We start from the raw sequence: 15,929 nt of genomic DNA, 5'->3' as shown, positions 1-15,929 counted from the left end.
TACCTACCATTAACTTGGCTTTTCCTAAAGTTATCTGTAGTGCACATAGTTTCACATAAAATGTGGAAATCTAAATATGTTTGGTTGGCAAATAGATTAATTGGTGTTTTAATATATTTTCTGTATCATCTATATATCTAAATTATCACATTATACACAAACATATTTAACATGTATTTCAACCATAAAATCATATGACTTTAGTTTTCACAGGACACCAGTCTGCATTGAAAATACTTCAGCAGAATCTAATTGCATTTGATTCAAACACAACTTTTTGTTTTATGGACCAAGCAGTCTTTGAAGCTGGAATTAGTTTTTAGAATAAATATGGCTGCAGAGTTAATTTAACAGTTTCTGGTTAACAACACCCTGAAGTATTGCTTCCTACATATGAAAACTTTCAATTTCATTACCTTCTTCAGCGGTACTTTTCCAGTAACTATGACATTTGCTTGACATAACACATGCTTCTTGATGTGGTAATGGTACATACAGTGTTATTGACCAAAAGTGGGGGATGCCGAAGATCAGATGATTGCTGCAGAAATTGGAGTGTGGGAGGCAACAGTGAGGCAGAATAAAGCTATATGCTGAAAGCTGGGGCTGACAGAGGCATATTCTCAGAGGCTGAAATGGATTGGTGCAGAATAAGGAAGTTTAAAGAGCATTAGATAGCAACAGGCCAGTCTGCTCCTGTTTCTGCTGGTAGCATCCTTTCTAGTTTCTTCCACAATTTTTTCCTGCCATTTCCCTTGGCTTGGTTAGAATGCTTTCTGCTTCAGGAAAAGATCCTTGAGATTTATCCTGTTAAATTTACCCACCTTTGATTTGCCAGCTCTACCACAGGATTCATAGAAACTCAAGGGAGGCTTGTCTCCCCTTAATCCATTTGTACCTCGGAAGGAGACAGGTTAAAGGGGAGATTAAGTTCTTGTTCCTATCTATAAAACCTATCCTTGGTGGCATTTCTGATAGCTCTGCCCTAGTGTGGCTGAGCTTTATCCTGAGGCATCTTTTGTTACTTTAATAATATTTTGCTTATGTTTTAGAAGAGCTGATGATATCAGAACACTGAAAAATCAGAAGCCTGTCACCTTGTTAGCAGACTAATAAGTGCAGGCTATCATGTTGCAATTTCTTCAGGTATGGAGTAATGTGAAGCCAATTTTCTGGGAGTTTAAGTTACTGCAGCAACTCTGAGGATCATTGGCATGGGCAGCATTGGGTGTAAGATTGCTCTGAGAGCCAAAACACTTGAAATGAACATTTTGTACCACAACAGGACATGGAGGTAAAGATATGTTTTGACCCAATTACGGCACAAATTCTTTTTTAGATAGTCAGTATTTCCTTTTCAAGGATTTACATCAGGAATATAGCAAGAAATAAGGGAATAGGGCCAAGATTAAAACTGAAGGGAAAAAAAAACACAAAACACCAGTTCCCTCGAATCAGTGTTGTAAGGATTTAATTGGTGATTAAACACTTGGAAACATAATTTAGGTTTTATATTAGAAATTCCAAGGTTTCCTGGAGATGTGAAAAGAAAAAGGAAAATCAAGCTTATACCTTTTTTATTGTTATCATATCTTATTAAAGTGAGACTTAACTCTACCTTTTGTTTATTTTTTTCCCATATTTTTAAGTTCAGAAATGATCTTGTTGAAACTCTGAATGACTGCAGAACTAGGAAACATACTTGGCACGATATGAGAACTGATTAGCTTGAGCACTGTTCTTGAGAAAACCTTGTTTCTCTTCAAACCAGTAGGAATTCTGCCAAGTATTTAACTGGATTTCACCCTTTAGATCTAGCCTCTCTTAACTTCTGTGTCTGGGAATCTGATCCTTGTTAGAGATCCAGCACAGAGGCTCTTCAGTGTAAAGGTGAGCAAGATCGCCACATACAACTTGAGGCCATTGCAATCAGGAAAGTTGCAGCCAACAAGCAGAACAAATGTTTACAGCTATAAGCCATGAAATATCCTGAGGCAACTTTTCTCCATATGCAGACTGCAGAAGGAGGGTTACTGCTCTAGCTAGCCCTAACCAAAACACAGCGGTGGATGAGGTCAGAAATTTCTAGCCTTGCTTGGCATTCCTGTTACTTCATAAAATATAAAAACAGCTGAACAAACTCATATTTAATAAAAAGTACTAGTGAACACCTTTCTTAAGGTCTTTTCAGAATTTCATAAGCCACAAAAAAAGAGAAAATAAGGCACAAATCCTTTTCTGCGTATCATTACTAAGTCCCTCTGTTTAATATTTTTCAGTCTTTAATATTTATGTAAGAGTTCTATGATGAATAATTGATGTAGAGTGCAACAGAAATTAAAAACCTGCTTACTTAAAGTACATTTACCCTTCAAGCTTATGTACTGAAGCAAGATGCACTCTGCATGTTGCAAAACTGGCTATAGTTCCAGTCTGTTCTTTACCCACTTAATCTGTGGTTGTTGAACTGGACACTGAAAGAAAACAATGAAATGCACGTGCTAGGAGACATGTGGTCCAAAATTACAATGAAGGTATTTTCTTAGTGTAACTTCTTTCTTTATTTCTGGATTAAGGAGGAGATAATTCAAAGCCATTCTCTTGCAATCAGGAGATTCTTTAGTTCTCAATGTTCAGGCAGCTAAATTTACAAAGAGCAGGAGAAATGGCAAGTATTCTTTTTTTATTGTGAAAAGTTCAAACTGAAAACCTCTCTCTACTTTGGTAACATTCTGTGTGGAACACTTTATTTTGTGAAAGTCCTGGGGCAGCCAGGAGCTTGCCAAAGAGCTGCCTTGCTGATCCCACTCATCAAAAAAATGACAGGCTTACTGTAGGATGCCCAGAGGATGGGGACCACTGGTACGCTCAGGGCTCACATGGATGAGTTCTGGTGAATACTGCCTCTCTGGTTTGAGCCATTACTGTGAGGGACACCTTTGTGGGGGACAACGGTGGGTCCGTGGATTCCCTGACAGGGGACATGGGAACAGAAATCAGCCTTGAAGATATTAAGGCCTACTCATGAGAGAGATGGGAGTAAAGGAGTATCCGGAGATGTTAAGGATGTACCCGTGAGAGAGAAGGGAGTAAAAGAGTAACATTGATGATAGCAAAAATAGCCAATGAGATGTTACTGCTGTAACCTGTAACCAATAATGAAGAGACACATGAATTGGTAAAACTGTATAAAAATGCCCTTGTGGCAATAAATGGCATCTACTACTTTCATCCTGGAAGAACTTGGTCTATGTCGTTTGTCCGTCTCAACCGCGACACACCTTCCCCACAGGGGGTCCTGGAGAATGGACCATGTGCTGCCGTCTGTTGCAGTGCCTAGCCTTAGTCCACTTGCAGACTTTAAAAGAAGCTCCTGAACCCTGCACTTCAGTGACTGAGAGGCAAGCACGAAATCCAACCCCTGCTGTAGGGCCTGAAGCCTTCCAGAAGGACCTAAACAGTCAGCCGAGACTGAATTCACATTTGTTTACCAGCTGTTTGCTATGTGAATGTGACAATCAGATCCTTTAGTTTGTATACCAGTGGCATCATTGAAGAAAATATTTTAATGACTGATGCCCTGAAATACAGCGTGATCCCTCTTTTCCCCACTAGGGAAGAGCAAGAGGAGCAAGCTTTCAGCGCCGCTTACTACAAAAATATAGACAACTTGCTTCAGTGGTCTGATTGGGAAAAGGGGAAAAGAGAAATGGAGCTGATGGAACCCACAGCTACTGTCATTGAGATTGTCTGAGGTGCCATTGAGTGGCCTGAGGAGAAGGACTGAGCCAGCTCCTGCTGCGTTACCAGCAGCACTATACTGCGCCCACTGCACAGCTGGTGTGTACACTGAGGACAGCTCAGGCACAGCAAAAACTCCTCTCTCTCCCCCTTCTTTTTGTTTTTTCTTTTTTTTTTCTTTTTTTTTTCTTTTTTTTTTTCACTCCCAGATCATTATCTGCAAATGGCACTCAGAGAGACTCTTATTCCAAACCAGGTGCAGTAGTTTACCAGGAGGTGCTGGTGACAGCTCTGCAGACCGGTGCTACCAGGTCTCTGCAGCTTTGGATGTCACCTACCCAGAACCACTGTCCAGGTTGCCATCTCTGCTTGTTGGTCAGGAGCATGGGGAAAACCCAGCAGGAGGCAGGAGCATCCCTGCAGCAGGCAGGGGTCTGGAAGAGGCAGGAGTTTGGGGAAAAGTGCCATGAATAGGAATGGGAGGCAGCCCAGATGTGGCGGCTGATAGCAGGCCAAAGGGCAGCCTGGGGGCCAGGAGACAGCAGGAGGTGTCTCGAGTATCAAACCGCCACCATGGAATCACCATGTGAAGGTGCAGCAGGCTTCACTTACAAATTGCTTTATCTGAAGGTGCAACTTGCCATGAATAGGTGCAAGCTGCTTGAGTCATCCCTCCTTAAACCTGCTACATTGCCCCGAGGTTTCCATCCCCACAGGCTTGTTTCCCAAATCCAGGGCTGAAGCACCGCGGGCCAAGAGGCTACCGAGCTTCTGTAAGAAGACACCTCTACCAGAATGGTGCCTCAGGCATTTGACTGTGCTGGATGCATTTTGAGTTGGGGCAGTTTGGTTTTGCTTAGTCTAAGTGCCAGGACATCACTGTCCATTATTTGAGTTGCATAACTGCAGCTGAGACCATTGTGTAGGGCTAATGTGTCAGAAGGGTTTAATCCCCTCTTCAGACATAGCTCAAATTGCTGCCTAATGGCAAAAGCCTGCTTCTGGAAAAAAGAACACAGTGTAAACTCTTAACATGTCTTTTTAATGTCCAAAATTACTTGAACATGGGTGATCAGATTATTTGGATGTCAGTGGGACTTGTATATTTATATTTAAATACCGTGCAAAAGCCAAAGTAGGACTCTTTATTTAGCCGAATGACAACAGGTAACTTGACAATCTCTTTTTTCCTTTCTTCCAGATCATACATTGTTAAAATTAAAGAATGTCATTATAGTGCCTCACCTGGGCATTAAAACAGGCAAGGCCACCTACATGATAACAGAGGAAGCAGTTGAAAACACACTAGCAGCTCTTAATGGTCTCCTCATACCCAATGAAGTGCTCCCTAGCTGATGAGCAAAAGCTTTCTTTTTATTATTCTCTTTCCCCCCATCAGCTCTGGAGGTTTTTATTCTCATGTTTTCCCTGTTAGAAAAAAACCTATTCCAATTGGGCATGGAAAGCTATGCCTTGGTTTCATGTGCCATTAAAAACCAATTTTGACATTTTAATTTCCTGGTATTGGAGGAATACATTACTTTTCACTTCCAACCATAGATAGATGCATGCAGGCTTCAGGTAGCTCTAGGAAAAACAAATTCTGATTACCAACACACTTCTTGCTAGTCTCCCTAGTCCTAAAGAAAATGTCACTTTAGATTACATAATTCACTTCATTACTATGCTTTTAGCTATCAAAAACAACAAAGTAAGCTACCTGGCTAGAAATAATATTGACTTTCCATATGCAATCTCCATTTAAACTAGCTTCTGAGACTCAAAATGCTGAGGCTAAAGTCAGTTTTCAGAAGCATACTCAGAATCACTTATTCAAAGCAGATGGGATTTTCAAAGACAATTTAAAATACTAGCACTAAGCAAAAATAGTCTTCAAGATGAACATGTTACTATGTTTGTATTACCAAATTTATGTGCAGTCTACCTCCGTATTTTTAACTTTGTGCAAATATATGGAAGAACACTTAGAGCCCTCTGAGCCTCCAGCATCATTCTGTAAATTGGTGGGAACACAAAGTCTGTAAAAACACACACAGCATTAAAATCCAAATATATACATTTTCTTTTCTATCACTGCTTCTGGACATTTGCAAGAATAATTATATCTGAAACAAGATGTAAGAGGGAACTTCACTACCATGGCTTTCCTCCACTAGAAATAGCCCCTTTATTACAATTAATCATTTAAATTCCACAGGAAAATTCTCTCTTTAAATAGAAGAGTGCTTATCCACCTCACTAAAGATTTGTAGGAAACAGTTCTTTGTCTTCTCAGTTATCTTTATGTACTCTGTGTTGTCTTAGTGTAAGTTCAAAAGACAAATAAACTCATACACAACTCAAAGTGGCAGTGCTATGCATTTTATTATGTAGTATGACTTCATGAATAGTATGATATTTAATCTATCAGTAAAACTTATACCAAAGTTGCCATTAAGGGCAGCTAGGATTTTGCCTGTGGTCTCATGCATCTTTACAGAGCCATTTCTGCTTCCTTTTTCTTGCAGGAGGTGGTCACTGGTGCTTGCCAAAAGACACTTCCATCCACCAGTTTAACATATGATGATGTTACCAACTTTTGCAGCTCAGGGAGATAAGACATTGCAGCTTTTCAGAAGCAGCAAGTTGGCTGGCAAGAAATTCAAGACTGTCCCATGTACCTCCCTGTTCTCTGAGGTACAGGCACCCAGTATGCCTTTCATGTCACCTGTATGATCCTGATAAAAATAAGTTAAGTTTATACTTTCAAAATAATAGGCTAAGCAATAAATTACGGAGCTGAAAACAAAGCTACAAGAAGCTAAAATAGCAGAGAAAAAATACCTTTTATTAAATCAATATCCTAAAACTGAAAAAACCACAAGGTTTTGCATATGCAAACTTGTCTCCAGACATGCAGCTGCAAACATAAAATCAGATACAGTATTTCATTTAACTTCTATGTAAAACAATAGAATATGCTTGGCATTTACTTGGAGTTTTACTTCTGCTTTTGCAGATATTTCAAGAATCTGGGCTGATTACTTACAGAAGTCCTCCCTGATGGTGGGTTGATTTAGACAGGAAGACACAGCACTAGACAACAGGATACCTGTGAGTCATTGGAGTGATGGTTTGATTCACACACAACACCTAAAGACTTGGCATTCCACAGTCTGGAAATCATCACTTGAAGGACAGCTTCCCAAAATGTCTTCAGGAAGCACCTACCTCTCTTTTCAAACTACATTGCGAAAAATGGCCCTTTGTTTCCTGCCTTTTCTTAATCTATACATATTTATTGAATAATATAAAATTAACCAACATACAGTTAAGGAAACCTTCCTGTGCTTACTAGATGCTGTTTCCCATCTCTGCTATTCAACTTAAATTGTGCTTGGAAAACACAATACAGCCAATCTGAAGATTACTAAAACTGAATCAAAAAATTTAGTGGCCACATGAGCAAAGAGATGATCCATTACAGTTCACTTGGTTGATTCAGATTTATTTGAAACATTTTGACCAACAAACAAAACCCGAAGTCTTTCAGGCTAACACAATACTTCAAAAGTCTAATCCTAAGAAACAATTATTACCCAATCACCTTACTAACCCTTCAGGCATCAGCTTGCTCTGCAGTATTACACGGACAACAATGGCAATATTTAATAACAGGAATGAAGTTCACAGACTGTGCAATACTTCTCTTCCCATACCCACAGACACTATTAATTTCAGAGAACTTTGCTGGTATAATAGACCCTTATCCATAATAGAAAACTAACAGCACATTGCAACACACTGTAATTCAGCTTAATACACTACATGGAGGTCTGTAAGGTACTCCACAAATTAAATCTGCTTAGAACATGGTAGAGCACTCTCATTTTACCTTAAACAGACTTAGCTTACGGTAATGGTGGATTGGTAGCTGCCCACACTTTACTCTGTGACGTGTCCTAGTAGTTCCAACAGCTCTTCAATCACTCAAAATGTAAATGGCTTCCTGATCTGTTCTGTCATGTATGTTGATATACAGATATATCTCACATAAAGGTATATCTCCTGTAGGTATATATCAGCTCCCGAACCATAACTTGAAAATCAGATCATAGAATGGTTTGGGTTGGAAAGGATCTTAACTATCATCTTTTTCCAACCCCCTTGCGATGGGCAGGGATACCTTCCACTAGACCAGATTGCTCAAAGCCTCATCCAGCCTGGCCTTAAACACTTCCAGGGATGGGGCACCCACAGTTTCTCTGGGAAACCTGGCCCAGGGCCTCACCACCATCATGGTGAATAATTTCTTCCTTATATCTGATATAAATCTACCCTCTTTCAGTTTAAAGCCATTACCACTTGTCCTGTCACTACATGCCCGTGTAAAAGTCCCTCTCCATCTTTCTTGCAGGTCCCCTTTAGGTACTGGAAGGCTGCTAGAAGGTCTCCTTGGAGCCTTCTCCTCTCCAGGCTGAACAGGCTGAACAAGCCCAACTGTCTCAGCCTGTCTTCATAGGAGACATGTTCCAACTCTCTCATCATCTTCATGGCCCTCCTCTGGACTCACCCCAACAGTCTTTAAGTTACACAAAAAAGCTTTGAAGCCATGTGATTCTCTCCACATCTAATCCCATAACACATCCATTTTCTTTACATTTGATAGGTATGTCCTGGATTTTTGCTTAAAAAAGAATAACATTCTTTTGATTATTTTTTTCTCCTCTGACTAATTGCTCCTTCATTTTTTTCACTCGAATTTGTTCATTTGATATACAGGGGGAAAAACTACCATGTTGTCATTCAAAAATTGGTTTTTTACCTTCACTAATAAAATGTGGCAGACGTCCTTTCTCAATTCATAGTGAGAATGACTTGTGTCTTTGAGAGCAGCTTTACAATGGACTTTTGATCTCAGACAGAGTAAGGTGAGCAGTAGGTTAAAAGATCACCCATTATGTCTTATCAGCAAACTTGGAAGCAGGTGATGTGAAACAGGGAATGTGTAAGCATTTTAGGGTTTGTTGCCTTTTTTTTTTTTTTTTTAGAAGAAAATTCAAGTAGACTTAACTAAGAATCGAGTTAATATGCTCTAACTTCATCTTGCTAATTAATGAATTTTTGCTTTAAAGTTTAACTGTCTGAACTTGAAATCCACGTAAGCAAATGATACTAAAAATTCATCACCAGGATAACAAGAGCAATTTATGTTTTTGTATAATTATTGCAACATTTTATTACACTTCATCTTTTAATTAGTAATTTTATAGAGGATTTGGTGTTGACTGCCTTAATGTTCAGCATACCAAAATGTGTTTGGAACAATCCAAGAGGACGTAAGTCTGTAATGTGTTCTCTGCAAAGCACTGCAGCAGTCAGGAGAGATGCAGCGGTTAGGAGAGATGCAGCAGTGTGCAATTGCTGATTTTTCGTAGCATGGAAGGAGAGAGATCCGTGGTGCCCAAAACAGCAGCCGTGTTTCCCGGCACCCTGCGAGTGGCTGCTTAACTCCTGCACAGCAAGGGGGGTGGCTCCAGCACAGCTTTAGTGAACAGAGTACTGGATCTGTACTTGGCCACCTCCATCACCAGAGGTTTACAGCCCAAGGAAACGTGTCTGGAAAATTTTCACGTGTGTCTCAGGTGGGATAGGCACAGGAGTGCCCGTAGCCGGGATAAGAGACTGAGCACCTGTCCGGACCAACAGAGACACCAGGCCATTAAAAAACACACACTTTTTTGTGAACACCTGTTGCTCTCTCTCGGCTCCCCCAGTTCGGGGCAGACCGCCTGCCGCCCCGGCACCTCCTCTCCCGCCCCTTCCCCGCAGCCGCCGGCCCGCGGCAGCACGTTTGCGGGCGGCCGCAGGCAGCTGGGCGGCGGGGGCGGGGGACCGGGCAGCCTCCCCTTGGGTGGCCGGCGCGGTGCCAGCGTGGGGCGGCCGCGCTCCGCCCTCGCCTAAACCCTCACCCTCCCACGGCCCGGCTGGGGCGCGGTGGCAGCGAGCGGAGCCGGAGCGGGTGAGTGCTGCGTGCGGCGCCGCGAAACCCCTGGCCCGGGGCACCCGGAGCGCCGCTGCCTGACGATGGCCGCTGTTCCCCCGCCGCAGCCCTGGCTCAAAAGAGCGGTCGGCAGTACCGTCGGTAGGAGCGGGCGTGCGGAGCATGGAGATCTCCTGGGGGTCTCCGCGCCCCGCCCGACGGCCCGCCCTGGTCGAGAGCTGGATCGAGAGAGCAGCTCGCCCGCTCCCTGCCGTCCTTCACGGCCGGGCCGCGCCCTGCGGCCGCCTGTCCAGCTCCTTCCTCTCTCCAGTCCCAGCTGCAGGCTCGCCGGGAACTACAAACGCCTTCAGAAAGGGCTCAACCGGGCCTAAGCCTGGCAAAGCAGTGCTGACACCGCGCTCGAGCGGCTGGAGATTTGGGGGAGGAGAGGGGAGCGTGGGTCCTGCCAAGCAGTGGTGTTTTATTCCAGCAGCCCTGGAGCTGGGGATCCTGTCTGTGCTCAGCCAGGAAAAAAGTACTGCCAGCTGGTGTCAGGCCCAATATGCATTTGTCTTTTCTGTACCTCTGGCTGTGTTTCCTGAGTGGGTGTGAGGAGCATGTGGGTCTCTTGTCTTTAACCTGAAATAACAGACTTGATTCATTACCGAGTTGGCAGAGTGAAGAGTTGTCAGGATGCTGAAGAACACCAAGGAAAAAAAGGGGTTAAGTTATGTGCAGAAAGTAAGTTGGTAACTCCGAAGTCCATAGTTGACAAATTATAGCCCTGTTATATTAAACAATGCCTTTCCTGAGATAATCTCATTCATGCTCATTACTTAATGTGGCTGCCTAGGTAGCAAAGGCAGAACTTGGGGACTAAAAGACACTACTCACATGGTCACATTCTTAAATCAAGAAATATTGAATACTTAATGGGAGTAACATCAGGTGACTCTTTGTTTAAGTGTTAGCGTAGCTGTTATGCCAGAAACAGTTTTCTTGTCTTACTAATAAGACTATATGAAACTTGAACATCCTTCTTAAGCGCACAGGAAGGACACAAAAAGAGTTCTGCATGTGGGAGTGAATATCTTCAGCCAACTCTGTCATCAAGTGGGAAAATAGTGTGTAATGGATCCAATCAATTCCTGTTGTTTTTTTTTTTTAAAAAAAGGTATTATGTGTCACTTAAGGATATGTCCTTTTGGTTTCTCATTGCTTTTGTAGGGCATGGAGGGTCAGGAACTGCCTTATGTGCTCATTGACAGTATAGGAGGGAAGCGTGGAGTATATGAAGACCATGTTGAATTTCTGAAGAAACATTTTCAACTCATCACCATGAAAGAGTATCTTGAAAACAAGGAATTTCTCAGTGGAAATATCAGAGCTATTTATATGTGGTATCACAAACCAGTTATTAATGAAGGGCTGCTACAGAGTTTGCCTAACTTGAAGATAGTTGCAAGCGCTGGAGTGGGAATAGATCACTTGGACCTGAAACTCCTCTCCAGCTATGGTGTGAAAGTGTCCAACACTCCATTTGCTGTTTCCACTGACACTGCAGACTTTGGGATGGCTTTGATGCTGGCATCTTCCAGGAGGCTTGTGGAAGGTAATAGCTGAAATGCTCTTAGTCCTTTCATAGAAAAGGTGACTCTTCAAAACATGCAGTTAGAAAGTGTGTGCTGCTGCAAAGGTAAGCTTAAAAGTAAGAATACAGGAAAATATAGGGATGAGTAAAAGTTAAGACAAATCTGTCATGTTGACAGTAACTTGCACAGAGTACAAACCATTTCCAAACAGGTGTATCAGTAAGGTAGTTGTGTTCCTTCTTCAGGCAGCCCTAAATTCAGGCCTCTTCCCCCTCAGCCCATAGCCACTCAATCATTCTACTTGTTCACTGCAGTCTTGCTTTTCAGGTTTTGGTAGAAGGGGAATAAAAGGAGATATTTTCAAGGAGGTTTGAAGCCTTTCTTTGCCAAGCTGACACATATCTAAGTCCATTATGAACAAGCTGTCCAGAAGTCTGTCCACCATGGCCTGTGTTTCTTTTCTGTGCCAACTTTGGTGTATCCTCAAGATAGCTGCAAATCATATTTTGGCCTTGCTGAAAGTCTTGATGATACCACAACAGATTCATCAGTTGCACTATTTGGTATTTGCAATGTAGGTGACATCCATGGCACTGTCAGTTTCATTGGCCCTGCTGAGGAACCACCATGATAAGAAGCTGTGTACTGAGATGCATTTCAATGATACAACAATCTGTACTGCAGGCAGAGAGAGACAATGGGCAGGCATGTGATATACATTGAAGGGAGGCTGCTGCTTTGGTCTTACCTTGTCTGCTGAAGAGGGGCTGGATATGTTTCTATCCTAAGCAAGAGATCAATGTCAGAAGTCATGTTGACAGTGCAGCACTATTCACTTCTTGTCCAGAAACAAAACAACATCATGTTACTGCTCCTCTGCTTCTGCCTTATGATAAAAAGTGGGAAAAAAGTAACCAGACACCAGGACATCCTTTACATGACATTTTTCCTTCTTTTCCCTTCTGCAAGGCTATCAGATGGCAGTCTCGCCCAACACAGAGTATTTCCCTGCTGACTGGCTGGGGGCTGAGGTTTCTGGAGCAACCTTGGGGATTGTGGGAATGGGCACCATTGGCTACAAAGTGGCTGAGAGAGCCAAAGCCTTTGAAATGAAGATTTTGTACCACAACAGGAATCAGAGGTAAAGCTGGAAAGTCTATTTTGTAACTGCTTTTAAACATTATTTGTACCTTTCACTGTCAAACTGATCTCCTGTTCTCTCCATGTTAGGATAGGACAATGTGCTCGCTGCACTATTGTTACTAAATATTGTGCCAACAAGCAGTGAGGGCCACAGATTGTGGCCAGGCTCACCCAAAAGTCCAAATCATCAGGTGAGCTCATGGTGACAGGGCAGGGCGGAGGCCAGGCCAGGGCTGGAGGGAGCTGGAGCCCGGCATTACTGGGGCAGGGGCTAGTGGCCCTGAGGGGAGTTGCCATGGTGCTTTGGGATGTGGGGAAGCCCTGGGGGGCTGGCCAGGGACAGCCAGGGCTGGTGGTGCCCTCAGGGCAATGACAGTAAGTCACTGCCTTATTATTGGCTCTTCAAGTGGAAAAGTACATAGACTTGCTTCAAGATGTTCATTAATTTCCCAGTTTATACAGAAACAAATGAAAAAATGGCAGGAATACATCTCACTGGTCTCCCTGTGAGTTAGGGCTCCCTGGGCATTCCTGTCATGTTGGTGACATTGCCATAGACTGATGACAGGATAAATAGCCAGGGAGGACATAACTCCTGTGACTTAGGTGTGTCAGACCCAGCTGACAATGCAGAGCTGGACTTGTGAGACTGTTTGCTCTTTTCTAGATGAGATGTATGTGCCCTTCACATATGCCATGACTCCCATCACGCCTATTCCATCCTTTTCTTTTGTGGGAATCTGATGGGAGCTGGGCAGTACCTAACCCAGCCTTGTCCTTGCATGGATGGAATGCAGCGGAGGTCCAGCAGCGTGTGGTTTCTGTGAACCAGTGCTGATGCACAGAGTGAGCAGCCTGCTGGTGGCAAAAATGTTTGAACATTTGACCCCAGCCCTGTCTTGTGGGTTTCCTCAGTAATTTTCAGATGAGCTACTTTTCACAGGGAAGGGAATTCATGTCAAACATCAGTCTTGCTTTTGGATCGGAAAAGAATCCCCATTACAACCAGAGGCTGTGACACACATGCATTTATTGTATTATTTATTCAGTGTATATACATGATGCTCACTTCTTGCTTTTCATCCCCACAGGTATGGTATTGCACATTTGTATCCCACTTGGCATTGTGGGATACAGCTCAACATTTTCTTTACTGAGTTTCAGTCAGATATTTGGCTAACTGCTTTGCACTATGGAGTGAAGAAAACAATTAAGAAACCTTTTCTCTAATGGTGATTTGAACTTTTTCTGGTTACTTACTACTGGAGTTTAATTTTGGATTTTTCCCCTCAGAAACAAGGAAGAAGAAAGTGCTGTTGGAGCTATTTACTGTAAGAAGATAGATGATTTGCTCCAGCAGTCAGATTTTGTGTTGCTTTCTGTAAGCCTGACTCCACAGACGCACAAACTGATTGGGAAGAGGGAGCTGGAGCTGATGAAACCCACAGCTACTCTCATTAATATCAGCAGAGGTAGGGTGCAGAACAAATAAAATTGCTGGCATAAAAAGTCCTGGCAAAACTCAACCCTAATACAGGGTCTGTCACTCTGAAATTTTTAGTAAATTCTCCAGTTACTAGATTATGTAGATGTCTGTGGTCATGTATCAGCAAAACACTCAAGCATTTCCATAATTATGAGCAAGTAGGTCTCTAAAATGTTAGTGAGCTTGAGTGTTAGAATCCCATGTATAATCTCCTACTTAAGCTTTTTATTTATTTAGTGTAGTGTTGTTGCTAACATACATCAGGGCGGCACAGGCCACCCTGAAGTCTGGCACTACGTATTTCCTTTTAAAAGTCCTGACTGTCCAGCTCTAATGCAGGTACCCAAGTTTCCTCCTCCCACTTCACCACCCTCTCTCTGCTGCTGCTTCTGCTTTGTGAACATTGCTAGCCCTGCTGTTTGTCTGACCACCGTGCCCAAAATGATGGTGAGAGCACAATACAGAATATGAAAATAATAGTGTCCTTCTTACTGTACCCTAGGTCTGGTTGTGGATCAGGATGCTTTGGTGGAAGCCCTTCAAAACAAAGTTATTAAGGCAGCTGCTCTGGATGTGACACATCCTGAACCTTTGCCAAGGTAGAACATGTATTTAAGTTAAATACAAATAAGTGTATGTGCATGGTTTAGACTAAGTGCAAGTTTGTGAGCATGTGGGAAGTTACATAATTTTTGTTACTAGGAGTACATGGTGTATGTGTACTAGTCCTTCTGAAACCATGTCTCAAATCCTTCCCTCCTAGCCAAACAAAATCTACACTGACTCATTTGGAGGAGTGTTGCATAAAAAACCGCACAAGTCAGGCAGCATTTTGAACTCCTCTGAGTATGCTTAGGTCATGCAATTAGTTTTTAATTATTATTTTAAATACTTTCATGGCTCCTTTCAGGTGACAGAGTAACAGATTAAAGCTCAGTGAGTGACAAGCTCAGTATTTCTTTTCCTTTCCCAGGGATCACCCTTTGTTAAATATGAAGAATGTTATAATAACTCCTCACATTGCAAGTGCCACCAAAAAGACACGTCGCCTTATGATGGAGAACATGACGGAAAGCATAGAAGCTGGTCTTAGAGGTCTTCCTATCCCTAATGAAGTATTACTGTAAAGCCACCTGCATTTAATGTGGATGCCTTTAGTGTTTATCCCAATGTGAGGAAATGGTAATTTGACCACTCTTGTGTCATGATCCCATGTGTGTTATATGGATAACATGTGTAATGCATTGATTTAAATTATTTAAATAACTAAAAGTGATTCTGTGTGGAAAACTGCAGTGTTTTGTCATGAACTTCAATGAAAGACTCATGAGTCACATAATCTCACAGAATCACAGAATGTTAGGGATTGGAAAGGACCTCAAAAGATCATCTAGTCCAATCCCCCTGCTGGAGCAGGAACACCTAGATTAGGTTACACAGGAAGGCGTCCAGGCGGGTTTTGAATGTCTCCAGAGAAAGCCTCCACAGCCTCCCTGGGCAGCCTGTTACAGTGTTCTGTTACCCTCACTGAGAAGAAGCTTCTTCTCATATTTAAGAGAAACCTCCTGTGTTCCAGTTTGTACTCGTTGCCCCTTGTCTTATCATTGGTTGTCACCGAGAAAAGCCTGGCTCCATCCTCGTGACACTCACCCTTTACATATTTATAAACATTAATGAGGTCACCCCTCAGTCTCCTCCAAGCTAAAGAGATCCAGCTCCCTCAGCCTTTCCTCATAAGGGAGATGCTCCACTCCCTTCATCATCTTTGTTACCCTGTGCTGGACTCTCTTCTCCAGCAGTTCCCTGTCCTTCTTGAACTGAGGGGCCCAGAACTGGTCCATAGTCGATAGTCTTGTGTTGGTGTACTTTATTTTTCCTGCATGCTCTTAAAATGGCCCGTGGGCACACCACCAAACTGAAGGACATTTACGTCGTGCTCTAGTGCCGCCGCCGAACCGCATGGCCGGGCAGAGCACAGTCAGCG

General features: G+C 42.8%; 1 protein-coding gene across 1 annotated transcript; it reads left to right on the top strand.

Moving 5' to 3' along the window:
* Window positions 1-10,954: 10,954 nt before the first annotated feature.
* Window positions 10,955-15,149, top strand: LOC309437008 (putative 2-ketogluconate reductase; the record flags this gene model as incomplete). Its single annotated transcript, XM_082046830.1, has 5 exons — window positions 10,955-11,336; window positions 12,286-12,457; window positions 13,753-13,931; window positions 14,448-14,544; window positions 14,919-15,149. 5 exons carry the CDS (start codon window positions 10,955-10,957, stop codon window positions 15,070-15,072), a joined length of 984 nt encoding a protein of 327 aa, XP_081902956.1. The 3' UTR covers window positions 15,073-15,149.
* Between the last annotated feature and the right edge of the window lie 780 nt (window positions 15,150-15,929).

Source organism: Streptopelia decaocto (assembly GCF_964273445.1).
Source record: "Streptopelia decaocto genome assembly, chromosome: 2".
Classification (NCBI taxonomy): domain Eukaryota; kingdom Metazoa; phylum Chordata; class Aves; order Columbiformes; family Columbidae; genus Streptopelia; species Streptopelia decaocto.
This window is presented reverse-complemented; position numbering and strand designations above follow the sequence as displayed.